The sequence below is a fragment of the Triplophysa dalaica genome, chromosome 24 (genome assembly GCF_015846415.1).
Source record: "Triplophysa dalaica isolate WHDGS20190420 chromosome 24, ASM1584641v1, whole genome shotgun sequence".
Classification (NCBI taxonomy): Eukaryota; Metazoa; Chordata; class Actinopteri; order Cypriniformes; family Nemacheilidae; genus Triplophysa; species Triplophysa dalaica.
This window is the reverse complement of record NC_079565.1, coordinates 3341218-3355125: the sequence shown is the minus strand read 5'-3', so window position 1 is coordinate 3355125 and position 13908 is coordinate 3341218. Positions and strand designations below refer to the sequence as shown.

Here is a 13908-nt window from a genome sequence, read left to right as displayed (position 1 = left end):
TTAACGTTTTTCATTATATTACTTGCATGTAATTAATTGTTTTGATATCTTCTTAAATAGCAAATGTACCACAACGTCACATGATAACTGTTACTTTTCTCAGCGCTGATCAAGATTACCCAATCACAGTTGTTTGCGATGACTATGAGTCGCCATTTAAACCCCTTTCACAGCTTGTTCACTTTATTTTAATTTTAATATATCCATCATTTAAACTAAACTCGTTATTCTCATACTTCTTAATGTACGAATATGTCTAATAAAACAAAAATATCTAGAAATGTGAACAGTTATGATGGAAGTTTCCGCTGTTTGAGCCACACAGCGCACCCTAGAGGACAGTTTGTATATCATAGTAAACTGTTAACACGTGCGAGCGCTCGCTCTATGGGTTTCCTGGCGGCTGTCACACTTGAACACCAGCAGCCTGTGTGCTGTGCTGAAACTTTGGCGTTTCTCAATGTGTCTGTTTAATAAACGACTGCAGACGCGGAGAGAGGAGATGTTTCTGGGGTAAAAGAAGCTGTAGTGAAGCGGTATGGCAGCGCCCGAGTTGTACTCAAAGGTATGAGGGTTGAAACATTAAATGATCCAAACCGCTACATGTTACATTTGTGGTTTAAACTGGGTTGTGAAACATTTTTGCTCATTGCAACTTTGATGGACTTTATTAAAGGGACTGCTATTTTTTTCGCATAACCCTGTTGAAACAAACATGAACCAAACTATCATAGACAATCTAATAGTTTAATGATTTTGTAGGATTTTAATTGTTTTAATGGGAACATTGGTCTCTGTGGCTTTATATTTGTAATGTGTTGAGTTTTAGTGAAAGAACCCCAACTGAATCCATTACAGAAATTCTAATAGTTTACAATGAAAGCCTTAGGAACCACTAGCTTTTTCCATTAAAACCGTTACAAAATGCCATTTTTGTTGTGTGTTTTGGGCATTATTCCAGTAGGATGTAACATCCCACCAATAGAATCCATCACATAGCTGTAGAACCATTACAGTTCCCATTAAAACCTATAGAAAACCCTTACGTTAGGTTAAAAAACCCAGGGCTGTATGGGAACCAATAAAACACCATTTAATCCTACTGGAATAAGTCTCAAAACACACACATAAAGGAATTTTGTAATGATTTGAATGGTAAACATAAAATAGAAACCAGTTATGTATTTAAAATATTTAATAAGTTTCTATTGTTTTTTCAGCGGCTTGCTGTAAAATGAATGGATACCAATAGAATTTCTGTAATGGTTTCTATAGTTTTTTTCAGCACGGCTGTATGGCAACCAATAAAACACAATTAAATCCTACTGGAATAAGTCCCAAAACACATCACATCATGTAATGATTTTAATGGTAAACATCTGATGATTCATAAAATAGGAACCAGTATTGTATAATGTATAATGAAGGGAATGCATTTATAAAACGTTGATGCCTGACATACAAAAACAACAATTACTATAATTCACAAAAGCAATTTTAAAACACTTCGGGATGAGATCATTTTATTCAGAAGTTCTGAAGTTCTGTATCTGAAATGTTCATCTCCTTTAGTTTGCTCGGATCTGGATCCCAGACACCGCAGAGGTGTGGAGATCAGCAGAACTGACCGCTGACTACAGACCTGTAGATAATGTCCTTCATCTACAGCTGGAGGATGGCACGGTGAGAAACTTTTTCCACATACACTGATCTGCTGTTTTTGATGAAGGAAATGGCAAGGTCGGCTTGAATCAAGTTCAAGGCAGAAATGAGTCAGAATTGAGTCAGGCTGGTGAAGAGAGCAGAGCGTTGTGAAAAAAAATGGGTGTGGATTGGAACCCAATGGCATATTTCAGTAACTGGACTGTTTGCACAATTTATGGTTTACTGGGGAAAACCGGTGTAATGTTATCAAAGAGTGTGAACTCACTGGGCCAAAGGAACTCTAACATGAGCTTGTTTTCCTGGAAATACTCAGATGTGGAGGTTTCTCATTTGATTTTCAATGGTCTGCAGTCAAGCCGATGAAAAGCTCCTTGCATGTTTCAGCATTTATGCAAGTGAGGACACGGTGCTCTAAAGAACCTCTCCCAGACCTCTTTGGTCACGTGCAACTTAAATTAAGAACATCATAGATCACCTTCATAGTTTTTCAACTCTAGTGTTTTCTTGGCAGGAGTCTGAGTACAAACTGGATCCAAAGAATACCGTCTTGCCCCCTCTCCGTAATCCAGACATCTTGGTGGGCGAGAATGACCTCACGGCTCTCAGCTATCTCCACGAACCCGCCGTGCTGCACAACCTCCGGGTCCGATTCACAGACTGCAAGCTTATCTACACTTACTGCGGTAATCAGGAACCGCTGACACATCACATCAGCTGGCCGTGACGTTGCAGAGTGGATATATTAAGATCATAGATCAGACTTTCAGATCGGTGGCAGACTGCCAACATAACTCCAGCCTTGTTTGTCTTTGTCTGTTTGGTTTTATTTTTTTACTTTACACAGTGATATTCTGTATATTTCCACTATTTCTTTCTTTTCACAAAACTAGATTTTTTTTAATAGGATTTTTTGTTAAATAGACATTGGATACCCTCTGTGCTGCAAGCTAAAGTTATGAATCATAAAATACGACTCAGTAGGTCTTATGTCATCTGTAATGCATTGGTACATTTAGACTTTGAGATATGGACTCATGCTTATAGATTATAAGACTTTGCATACAGTATTCAAAGTCAAAAAGATATTTGAAGACTTATGTTGACCTTTGACATCATAACTAATAGTTGATTTACTCTAAACACAGGGATCATTCTGGTTGCCATTAATCCTTATGAAAAGCTGTCGATCTATCAATCAGACATCATTAATGCATACAGTGGGCAGAACATGGGGGATATGGACCCTCATATATTTGCTGTGGGCGAGGAGGCTTTCAAACAGATGGCCAGGTATATGCACATGTGTTCATTACATGTTCAGGATCATAACATATATGGTGGGTTTTGTGATAATCTATATGCTTGTTCATGTAAAAAGTTCCCATCTCACGGACAACAGCTATAGCAAGAACATAAGCTTCATTGTCTGTCATTTATGGCATGAATCCGTACTCCTTTTAGAGATGAGAAGAATCAGTCTATCATCGTCAGTGGGGAATCTGGTGCAGGGAAGACTGTTTCTGCCAAATACGCCATGCGTTACTTTGCCACGGTCAGCGGTTCCTCGGCTGAGACCTGTGTGGAGGAAAAAGTGTTGGCGTCCAGCCCCATCATGGAGGTCTTTAAAACCAATCTTATAAGCATATGTTACAAAAACGTAAATTGATCTTAAACTGACGTGCCAGATTTTCTTGTATCTGTGTTCAGGCTATTGGAAATGCCAAAACAACCCGAAACGACAATAGCAGTCGCTTTGGGAAGTACATTGAGATCGGGTTCGACAGGAGGCATCAGATCATCGGGGCAAACATGAGGACGTACCTGCTGGAGAAATCCAGAGTTGTATTTCAGGTTACAGCCATTTATCTTTTTATAAGTTTGTGAAAAGCTATATTCTCGTTCTAGAGTAAAGTGATCGGTTTTGGTTTCTTGTTTCAGGCAAGCGAGGAGAGAAACTATCATATCTTCTATCAGCTTTGTGCCTGTGCTCATCTACCTGAATTTGCCCCTCTGAAGTTAGGTATGATATCTATTGTACCTCATACACAACAGTCTCTGTGTTTCTAATTCTCTATCATGTAAACAAACATCAGCATTGATGGTTAGACTGGGTTGTGGACGGCAGATTTATAGGAATAGAAAACTGGTATTTTGTGTGCCGGTAGTTTAAAAATCTTCTTGTGAATAACCAGTCTCTCTCTTAAGGTAGCACTGAGGACTTCCCTTACACGAATCAAGGCAGCAGTCCGGTCATAGAGGGTGTGGATGACTTTAAAGAGATGAACGCCACCAGGAAAGCCTTTTCACTGCTGGGTATGAATGAACTACTTCCATAATGCCGTGATGTTGAGGTGTTCTGTGGACCCAGATCATGCTTGTCCTCTGAGTATTGTCTGTTATATTTAATATCAATACGTTAAAGAGATCATATCATACTTTTTTGATCTGTACATAACTTCATATGTACACTGATATGTCCATATCTTCTCATACCAGGAATTACTGAGACGTACCAAATGGGTTTATTCAAATCCTGTCTGCGATCCTTCACCTGGGTAATGTGGAGATGAAAGAGAGGGGTTCATCTGGCTGCAGGTGTCTCTGTAAGTTTTCTTAATATCTATATTATCTTAACATTTATGCATTCTTTATGTAAAAAACGACTTTGGTACCACTTTAAATTATAGCCTGCAATATGCTGCATTTTTAATTTGTTTTATTAGCATTTTACGCCTATTGCATTTCCTTGCATTAAATTTGTGGTTCTCCAGGATGAAAGCGACCACCTTGCAGTGTTTTGTGACCTCACCGAAGTGTCGCACGAGTCCATGGCTCACTGGCTGTGCCACAGAAAACTCAAGACCGCCACAGAGACCTTAAACAAGCCCGTCACTAGAACAGAGGCGGTGAACGGCCGCGACGCTCTCGCCAAACACATTTACGCCAAACTGTTCTCGTGGATCGTCGGCGAGGTCAACAAAGCTCTGAGCACTTCTTCAAAACCTCACTCGTTCATCGGTGTGCTGGACATCTACGGGTGGGTGAAGTTCTGTTATTGCGTGTTTATGCATAATTGATACGCAAATATCCACAACAATAGACAAACACATTCTGTAAACATTCACTGTTTTGTTTGAATGTTTGCACTTGGCTGAAAAACATCTTTGTGCTGTGTTTGTTTAAGCTCACTTTGTTTGTAAATTGTCGAGACTTTAAAGCTAACGATAACATCAAATGTTTTGTTTAGTAATCAGCATTTGTGTCACAAACATATATTTATTTCCGTCACGCAGGTTCGAGACCTTCGAGGTGAACAGCTTCGAGCAGTTCTGCATCAATTACGCCAATGAAAAGCTCCAGCAGCAGTTTAACATGGTCCGCATTTTCAAAGACATGCTAGCTGTGAACGAACATTCATGAAATTATCTGTCATGTCCGTGCACATCACAACTCACACAAAGCATTTCCCCTCCAGCACGTGTTCAAGCTGGAGCAGGAGGAGTACATGAAAGAGCAGATCCCCTGGACGCTCATCGATTTCTATGACAACCAGCCGTGCATCAACCTCATCGAAGCCAAGATGGGGCTGCTTGATCTTTTAGATGAAGAATGCACTGTAAAGAGTCATAATCGTTTTATAATTTCTGAGGTTTGGTCATGATAAATGTGTTTAATTACGGGATTAATTTCTCAAGATGCCCAGAGGTTCAGATGAGTCCTGGGCGCAGAAGTTGTACAACACCCACTTAAAGAAAAGCTCTCACTTTGAGAAGCCACGTATGTCCAACACGGCTTTTATCATTCAGCACTTTGCAGACAAGGTAAACGGGAGTCTCAAAAAACACACACACAAACGGGCCCTTATTATGTGGTACTGCTTCATCTTTCAGTCATTCTGTTTCAGGTTGAATATCAGTGTGATGGGTTTCTGGAGAAGAACAAAGACACAGTCAACGAGGAACAAATCAACGTGTTAAAGGCCAGCAAGGTGTGTGAACGTGAGGACAGCTCACCAAACATTACTGCCACGTATATTCTGCTTCTCGTGCACAACATTGAGAACAGTGAACGTGTTGTAGCTTGTGAAGGTTTTTTCTGCTTCCAAGGACCATGACTTTGGAGAAATATCGCCACCTGTTGTTCAGTTTATGAATCACAGACCAGTCAAAACTTTAGTTATATATTTAGCAAGACACACATGACCAAATAAATAAATAAAGAAGAATTAAGCATTCAGTTCAAATCAGTTATATTCAAGGGCTGTCAATCGATTAATCAGAATTAATCCCATCCAGAATAAAAATTTGTGTTTACATAATTTATGTCTTCTTATAAATTTTGTCTTTATAAACACAGATATATATATTTAAGAAAACTATGAAATATACAAATAAATAAACGTTTATAAATAATTACAATAATTGGTCAATATAAATTCATAAAAATATTTTCTAAATATATATATACATGTATCTGTATGTTTCTGTGGTTATAAATACAAAAATAACATGCACAGAACACAGACATATATTATGTAAACACAACGTTTTATTGTGGATGCGTATAATCGTTTGACAGCCCTATTCTACCGCTATCATTGTTGCAAAGCAGATTTACATAAATTATAATTAAAGCAAGGATAATAGATGAATAATACAATAAAGACAATATATGGTAATACAACAACACATGTATTTTTTTTATTTTTATACATGAATTATTTTTGTTTTTTTAATTTTTGTACAGTAAACACGTTTGATACTGTGTTTATTTACCACTTATATGCAAAGTAACATATGGGTTCTGAAGGAGAAGCAGTTGAGAACCTTTAGAACTCTATAATGTTCACCCATGATCACAAGTACCATAAAGAAAGTGTCGTGTATGTCAAATGGGCCTTACTACTATTTACCCACAGTTCCCCCTGCTGGTCGAGCTCTTCCAGGATGAAGAAACCCCTCCAGCGTCAAAAACCACAGCACCGTCCAGCCGCGCAAAGATCGGACGGACCACCCAGTCACTCAGAGAGCACAAGAAATCTGTCGGACTGCAGGTTAGAAATGAGCGATAACAAAAATCTGTGGCTTCAAAAGCTACAACCTTCATTTAAAAAATCAAACTCTTGTCTTCCGTTCAGTTCCGAAATTCTCTGCACCTGCTCATGGAGACGCTCAATGCCACCACCCCACACTACGTGCGCTGTATCAAACCCAACGACATCAAAGCTCCCTTCATGTTGGTCATCTTAGCACCACAAACATTTTCAGTCGTGTAATATGAAGTCATTAAAGTTTTCTCTCTGTGTCTGTAGGATGGACCCTCATCGAGCAGTTCAGCAGCTCAGAGCATGTGGAGTCCTCGAGACCATTCGGATCTCAGCCGCCGGTTTCCCTTCCAGGTACGTGTTGAAACGACTGAGCACCGAAATGGCATTGCCAGCGTACATATACAACAAACATGATTCTCCATCCACTGCACACTGTTATGTTTCTTTCGCTCTGGTCAGGTGGACTTATCAGGAGTTCTTTAGTCGCTATCGTGTTCTCATGAAGCAAAAAGAAATCCTCTCCGATGGAAAACTCACTTGCCAGAATGTTCTAGAGCGGCTCGTGGAGGTAGCACCTTTTACAACCGCGAAGACACATTAGTGTACAAAAAGATCACTGTATCATAATCATTTTTTATTATTCTTTCAAAACCAGATCAGCAGTTTAATAGTTTAGCTTGACAATACAAGATATTTTATTCTCTCTCTCTCCAGGACAAGGATAAATACCAGTTTGGAAAAACAAAGATCTTCTTCCGGTCTGGACAGGTGGCTTATCTGGAGAAGCTGAGGGCAGACAAACTCCGTAAAGCCTGCATCAACATCCAGAAGACCATTCGCTGCTGGCTCGCTCGCAAGAAGTACCTGCGTATCCGTCAGGCGACCATCACCATACAGAAATACGTGAGGGGATACCAGGCTCGCTGGTGGGTGCCAAGAGCCAATAAATATATACAACTTGTATAACTATTTCCAAATCCTCATGTAGTTCTGATAGCTTGACACAAAAAAGAAAAGTTTTCTAAGTACCAAGTACTGTCCTCCTACAGTTTGTGCGAGACCCTGAGACGGACACGGGCAGCAGTGATCTTTCAGAAGAATATTCGCATGTGGGCAGCGAGACAACAGTTCCTGCGACAGAAAGCTTCAGCGATTCTCATTCAGAGGTTACTGCGGGGCTACGCGGCCAGAGTGGAATACAAACAGGTATGAGACCAAAAGCACTGTTATTTACAGATGATTTAGCGCGAATCAACGTGAAATTAGAAATCAAGCCCGTTTATGTATATTTTTAGCTAAATTTGATTTTGAATTGCTAATTTTCGGATTGTATTAAATGTTTCTTTTGTTGAGGTTTGGGATGAAAGTCGCATTAAAAACCATGTTGTCTTGTTTTGTCTCCAGTTGGTGTATGAGCACAAGGCTCGACTGATCCAGCGCTGGGTGCGCGGCTTCCTGGCCCGCTGGCGTTACCGTCGCATCAGACGTGCCGTGTTGTATCTGCAGTGCTGCGTGCGCAGGATGTTGGCCCGACGAGATCTCAAGAAACTCAAGATCGAGGCCAGATCCGTCGAGCACTTCAAGAAGCTCAACGTCGGCATGGAGAACAAGATCATGCAGCTGCAGTGGAAACTGAATGAGCAGGTAAATGATCTCCAGCGTTCTTCTCCTGATGTTCTCTCGTGGAGACTCACAATCTATCTGTTTTAGCATAAGGAGAACCGAGAGCTTTCAGAGAGAACAAGCATTATGGAGAGCCACAGTGCCGCCGAGTTGGAGAAGTTGCACTTGCAGCTCAGGACTCTTCAGGTGGCTGAAGAGGATGCTCGTCACCGTGGAGAACAAGTGTCATCGCTGCAAGAGGAGCTGGAGGAGGTCCGTCAAGAGCTGGAGAAGAGCAAACAGGTGAGTCGGAGAAATACTTTTTACGATCTACACATTTACAGCTGTAAGATGAAAGTGTGGTAAGTCATCTCACTGTTTTCTGCAGATGGTTACTGAGCTGAACGAGAGAAACGCACTCCTGGTGAGCGAGAAAGAGGAAATGGAGAAACTGATCCAGGAACGGGAGCAGGAATTAACAGGTGGGTTTTTATGGCTTTAATCTGCGAAAGCTGCTCTCAGATCAGCATAAATTTATGTGAGCTATTTCAGTCATATTTGGAAAACGATTTATAATTATTGTTTTTTTTCATCAACAGAAAAGTTGGACTCAACCAAAAGAGAAGAATTGGACTCGACCAATCAGGAGATCACTGAGGAACTTCAGTCACAACTGAACGAGGAACGCTTCCGATACCAGAACCTTCTGACCGAACATCTTAAACTAGAGGAGCGCTACGCTGATCTGAGATCAGAAAAAGAACCTGCTGCAGTAAGATAAAGATATCTTACGGTTACCGTAGAGAAAATGTAACGATTCAATGATAAATGATCTTTCTGAACAGGATCTCTCCAAGCTTGGTCATAACCGAGCAGACTCCGGTTACAGCTACAGCCAATCAGAGAGTGCTAACGTCTCTGACCTCACGGGGTCAGAGGTCAGTTCGCTGGTTAAAGAGGTCAGTTTGATAGGGTGACTATGGTAGCAGAGAGATGTTTCTCCTGATGTTCCTGCATATGTTGATGTTCTTCATGCTTTCTGGTGGTTTTTATGTTTGTAGGACGCTGCGCAGACGGGAGCAGACGTGTCCCTCCTGTTGAAACTACAGAGGAGAGTTACTGAGCTGGAGAATGAGAAGATGGACCTGCAGAGTGAGATGGATAGCAAAGAAGAGCAGACACAACAGGAGAGGACGAAAGTAAAGAAACACACCTGACAATCCTATCGTCCACTTCGTTTGAGATAAAAAACTGATTTCGCCACTCATGTACGTTTTCTCAGGAACTTGAAGAATGTCGGAGAGTTTTAGGGACTGAGAGAGATTTCGAAGCCTTAAAGGTACGAAAGACATTTGTTTCCCTCAAAACGAACTTCCTTAAGAAACTTGTGTTAGTCTACCATTTGGAGTAATAAATGTGTATTTTATTTATTTTTTGCTCGCAGCGTCAGGAGCTGGAGTCTGACAATAAGAAACTGAAGAAGGATCTTCAGGAGCTCCGTCAGTCTCTCGGTAAGGGGGCGGGGTCGAAAGCGGCGTCCCGTGGAGGTCAGGCCTATAACGTGGTCCTCGAGCAGCTCAACTCCACCAATGAGGAGCTTGAGGTGCGAAAGGAGGAGGTGCTTATCCTTAGATCTCAGCTGGTCAGCCAGGAGGCCTACAAATACAAGGTAAAGCTTTAAAACATGCAGATTTATTTCAATAGGTCAAATATATTTTAATTCCCCTCAATACAGAGTGAATTTAATCCTCAATATCAGTTGAAGTAAAAACATTACAGGTTGCTCTATAAAATCCTTGTACTTTACAGGAAAGAGAAGGTGATTCGGGTGACTCGAGCAGGTACATCATCCTCCATTCTTCTCATTAATCTGGATTTAATCTGTCAATCAGATGTTGCACAACACTATAGCAGGATGATGTCATCCTCTCATGACACGTTTGTGTAACTTTCTCAGATCGCCCACGTTGGATCTTCACGAGCTCAATGAGGATGGAGAGCTCTGGATGGCCTATGAGAGCCTGAAGGAGACAAACAGGCGAGAAGAAGATTGAATGATCACAAACACACCAACGAAAAAGTTATCCATGAAAAAAATTATATTGTAGGTGAAGTGTATATATTCTTTCTGCAGGTTACTGGAGACACAGTTACAAACTCAGGGAGAGTCCCACGAGAAGGAGGCGCAGAGCATGAGGGCGGAGCTTCAGCGGTTGAGGGCGGAGCTCAACCAGCAGCAGCAGATGATGTCTGACAGTCTGGAGCTTCCGCAAGATGCCCGAATACAAGCGAGCCTTCAGCACGAGATCAGTCGCCTCGCGCAGCAAAACATGGTGAGCGTACACACACATACACAGTGCATGTGTATTATAGGGATGGAGAAGACAATACGTTGTGTTTAAACTATATTAAAATGATTCATATAAATTGTAGGACCTTTTGGAGCAGATGGGGAAACAGGACAAGATGATCCGCAAATTAAAGAAATACTTGAAGAACTATGCGAAAAAATTCGGGGATGCTGAAGGTAATCGCATAAACAACAATCTCAGTACTAAGAAATCAGTTTTCTGAGGACCTTTTGTCCTGCATGTCAGAAAAGTTGATTTGAATTATTAGACAAAAATGTGATGAAAAACAAGACATTTTTCAAGGATAACACAAAAAAGTAAAAAAAAAAAAAAAATCTATTGTTGTCCTTCATGTTAAGCCAGTTTTTTACTCTGTTTATATAATTATGTATAATTTGACTAACTAACTAAACTAACATACAATAAGATTCATGGGGATCCACTCCAGATGTTTTTTCTCATATATTTTTTGGTGATGGCATCAGGTCATGATCAGGCCTCTCCAGAGAGTCACGTGGGCGACAGCGGTTGCACAGTCAGTATCGTTCGTAAAGAGAGAGACTTCCGGGGCATGCTGGAGTACAGAAAAGAGGACGAAAACAAACTGCACAAAACTCTTATCACAGGTATTCTGAACATCACAAACGCACACAAAACATTTACAAACTCACACAACCTTAGTGTTTTGTCTCTGTAGATAACTATCTTCAGATCAGACTTTTATGATGTGTCTTTCAGAGCTCAAACCCAAAGGCGTAGCGGTCAATCTGATCCCAGGTCTGCCCGCTTACATTCTCTTCATGTGTCTGCGGCACGCCGACTACGCCAACGATGACCAGCGGGTCTCCACCCTTCTGAACTCCTCCATCTACGCTATTAAGAACGTGCTGAAGGTGCAGGAATGATTTGAAGTAGAGAGTTGTTAAATAATGTATTACTATAAAGGTGATAATAAATGTCAATTGTATGGGATGTCTTTACAGAAAAGGGGAGATTTTGAAACTATTTCCTTCTGGTTGGCAAACACCTGTCGGTTCTTACATTGTCTCAAGCAGTACAGTGGAGAAGAGGTAAGCGTGGTGTTATAAGTATATTCCAAGCATTTTCTTTCAACATTATGGGTATTTTTTGACAAGAATTTAACAAGTTTAATGTTTTGATTCAGTCCACTGCATGTTTCAGTATAATAAACTATTTGAGATCTGTGTGTTTGTGCATGCATGTTTTATCATTTGGATCTTGCCCTTGCATACCATAATTTCATTCTTTCAGGAATACACAAAGTACAACACGCCTCGGCAGAACGAACACTCCCTGACAAATTTTGATCTCTCCGAGTACCGTCAGGTTCTGAGCGATCTGGCCATTCAGATCTACCAACAGCTCATCAAAGTCATGGAGAATATTCTACAGCCCATGATCGGTGAGACACGGTGGTTATGATAGTGACACTTAAAGTCTCTGTGAACCGGAAGTTGCAATAGTTGTACTTTTGGATGTTCAAATACTTCTCTACTGGTCATATATGCAAAGACAATTTGTCATTTCTACTTTGCTCCTGAACATCAAAACATTTGTCCGTTTGTTGAGCTCAGCCAATGGCATTTTGTCTGACCAATGGAAGACGGAGTAGTGTTTGGAAAAGCTGATATTATTTTACATCTTTTCATGATGCATTTTATATGGTCTTATCATTTTCTCTCCTTTCCACCTTCATTTCTTCACTCTTTCTTTTCCTCTCACCATCACCTCAGCCCCAGCTATGTTGGAGCAGGAGACCATCCAGGGCGTGATGGGCGTCAAACCCACCGGCATGAGGAAACGAACGTACAGTTTTCCAGAGGACAACTCTCACACTCTGGAGTCAGTTTTAAAACAGTTGGATGTGTGTTACTACACGCTGCTGCAGCACGGCAATGACGGCGAGCTGGTGAGACGTGTCATCAAACAGCAGTTTTACATCATCTGCTGCGTCACGCTGAACAACCTGCTGCTGCGCAAAGACATGTGCTCCTGGAGTAAAGGTCTACAGATCAGGTACTATCACATCACCTTTAAGTGATTTTATTCTTAGCTTTTCACTTTTATTTCACTGCACGCTTGAAACTCAATGCCTTGCATCTCTTTCTCTTTCATCAGGTACAATGTCTGTCAGTTGGAGGAGTGGCTGCTGGATAAAGATCTTCAGGGCAGTGGAGCACGTGAGAGTTTGGAGCCTCTGATCCAGGCCGCTCAACTTTTACAGATCAAAAAGAAGAGCCAGGATGATGCTGAGGCCATCTGTACTATGTGTACTGCGCTCACATCCCAACAGGTGTGTGTTTGTGTTTGAGTGAGTGTGTGTTTGTATATACAAGCCTCTCAGATGTTCTAATGTGTGTCTGTTTCGCTCTCGGACAGATTGTGAAAATACTCAGCTTGTACACACCTATGAATGAGTTTGAGGAGAGAGTATCTATATCATTCATCAAGTCCACACAGGCGAGTCATTTGAGCGGTTACTGTTTTATAGTATTTAACAGAAGTTATATCCTTCATTCATGTGGTTTACATTAGAAACTTCTTCCTCCTCTCTACAGACTTTATTAAAGGACCGTAAGGAATCTTCTCAGTTGCTGATGGATGCGAAGATCATTTTCCCGGTTACTTTTCCCTTCAACCCTTCACCTGTAGCCCTGGAAACCATCCAGCTGCCCAGCAGCCTCAATCTGAACTTCCTCACACGGGTTTGAAAAGAGACTAGTGATGTCATACAGAACAATGTTCATCTGCAAACCAAAGGCGTTGGATATTGTAGCAACACCCTCTGAATACAGAATCTTGTCACTTGTTGTTCAAATTAGATATTTTTTAGAACTATAAGCACAATTTACTGTTTGTTTGTCATGCATTTATGAGACACTTGTAAAGGTTTGTAAATGTTGGAACGTTTTGTCATGATTTAACATATATATTATATGCTGTATAGTCTAGAAATAGCCTTTGTATTACATTTGCATTTTTTTGTGGGGTTAAAAATATTTGACATATACTCAACCCTATTTGGCCCTGATTTAGGAATATCAAGTATTTTATGCAAAGTTTGTGAAAAAAAAGTATTGACATAATATATGAAGCTACTTATTGTGTGGCATATAGTGTAGATTGTAACTTGTGCATTGTAAACTGAAATGTCATTATGTCTTAAAACATGCTTATTAACCCAGTAAACAACATTAAAGTCAAAGGACTCAAGTTGTAATA

The 13908-nt window shown here is 40.7% G+C and overlaps 1 protein-coding gene across 1 annotated transcript; it reads left to right on the top strand.

The window, feature by feature from the left end:
* The first annotated feature begins 419 nt into the window (after positions 1 to 419).
* LOC130414283 (unconventional myosin-Va-like) lies at positions 420 to 13905 on the top strand. Its single transcript, XM_056740116.1, is given in 41 exon segments — positions 420 to 565; positions 1573 to 1683; positions 2177 to 2348; positions 2811 to 2955; positions 3127 to 3283; positions 3373 to 3516; positions 3604 to 3685; positions 3871 to 3978; positions 4162 to 4191; positions 4194 to 4260; positions 4430 to 4702; positions 4959 to 5040; positions 5141 to 5281; positions 5361 to 5486; positions 5570 to 5653; positions 6584 to 6718; positions 6803 to 6900; positions 6977 to 7063; positions 7172 to 7280; positions 7427 to 7638; positions 7762 to 7918; positions 8117 to 8356; positions 8423 to 8617; positions 8703 to 8796; positions 8914 to 9086; positions 9160 to 9273; positions 9376 to 9513; positions 9597 to 9653; positions 9759 to 9983; positions 10124 to 10155; positions 10272 to 10352; positions 10449 to 10647; positions 10748 to 10841; positions 11151 to 11291; positions 11404 to 11558; positions 11649 to 11735; positions 11938 to 12088; positions 12420 to 12702; positions 12805 to 12979; positions 13066 to 13146; positions 13245 to 13905. Coding segments are annotated over 41 exon segments (5415 nt in total). The 5' UTR covers positions 420 to 538; the 3' UTR covers positions 13398 to 13905.
* The last annotated feature ends 3 nt before the right edge of the window (positions 13906 to 13908 follow it).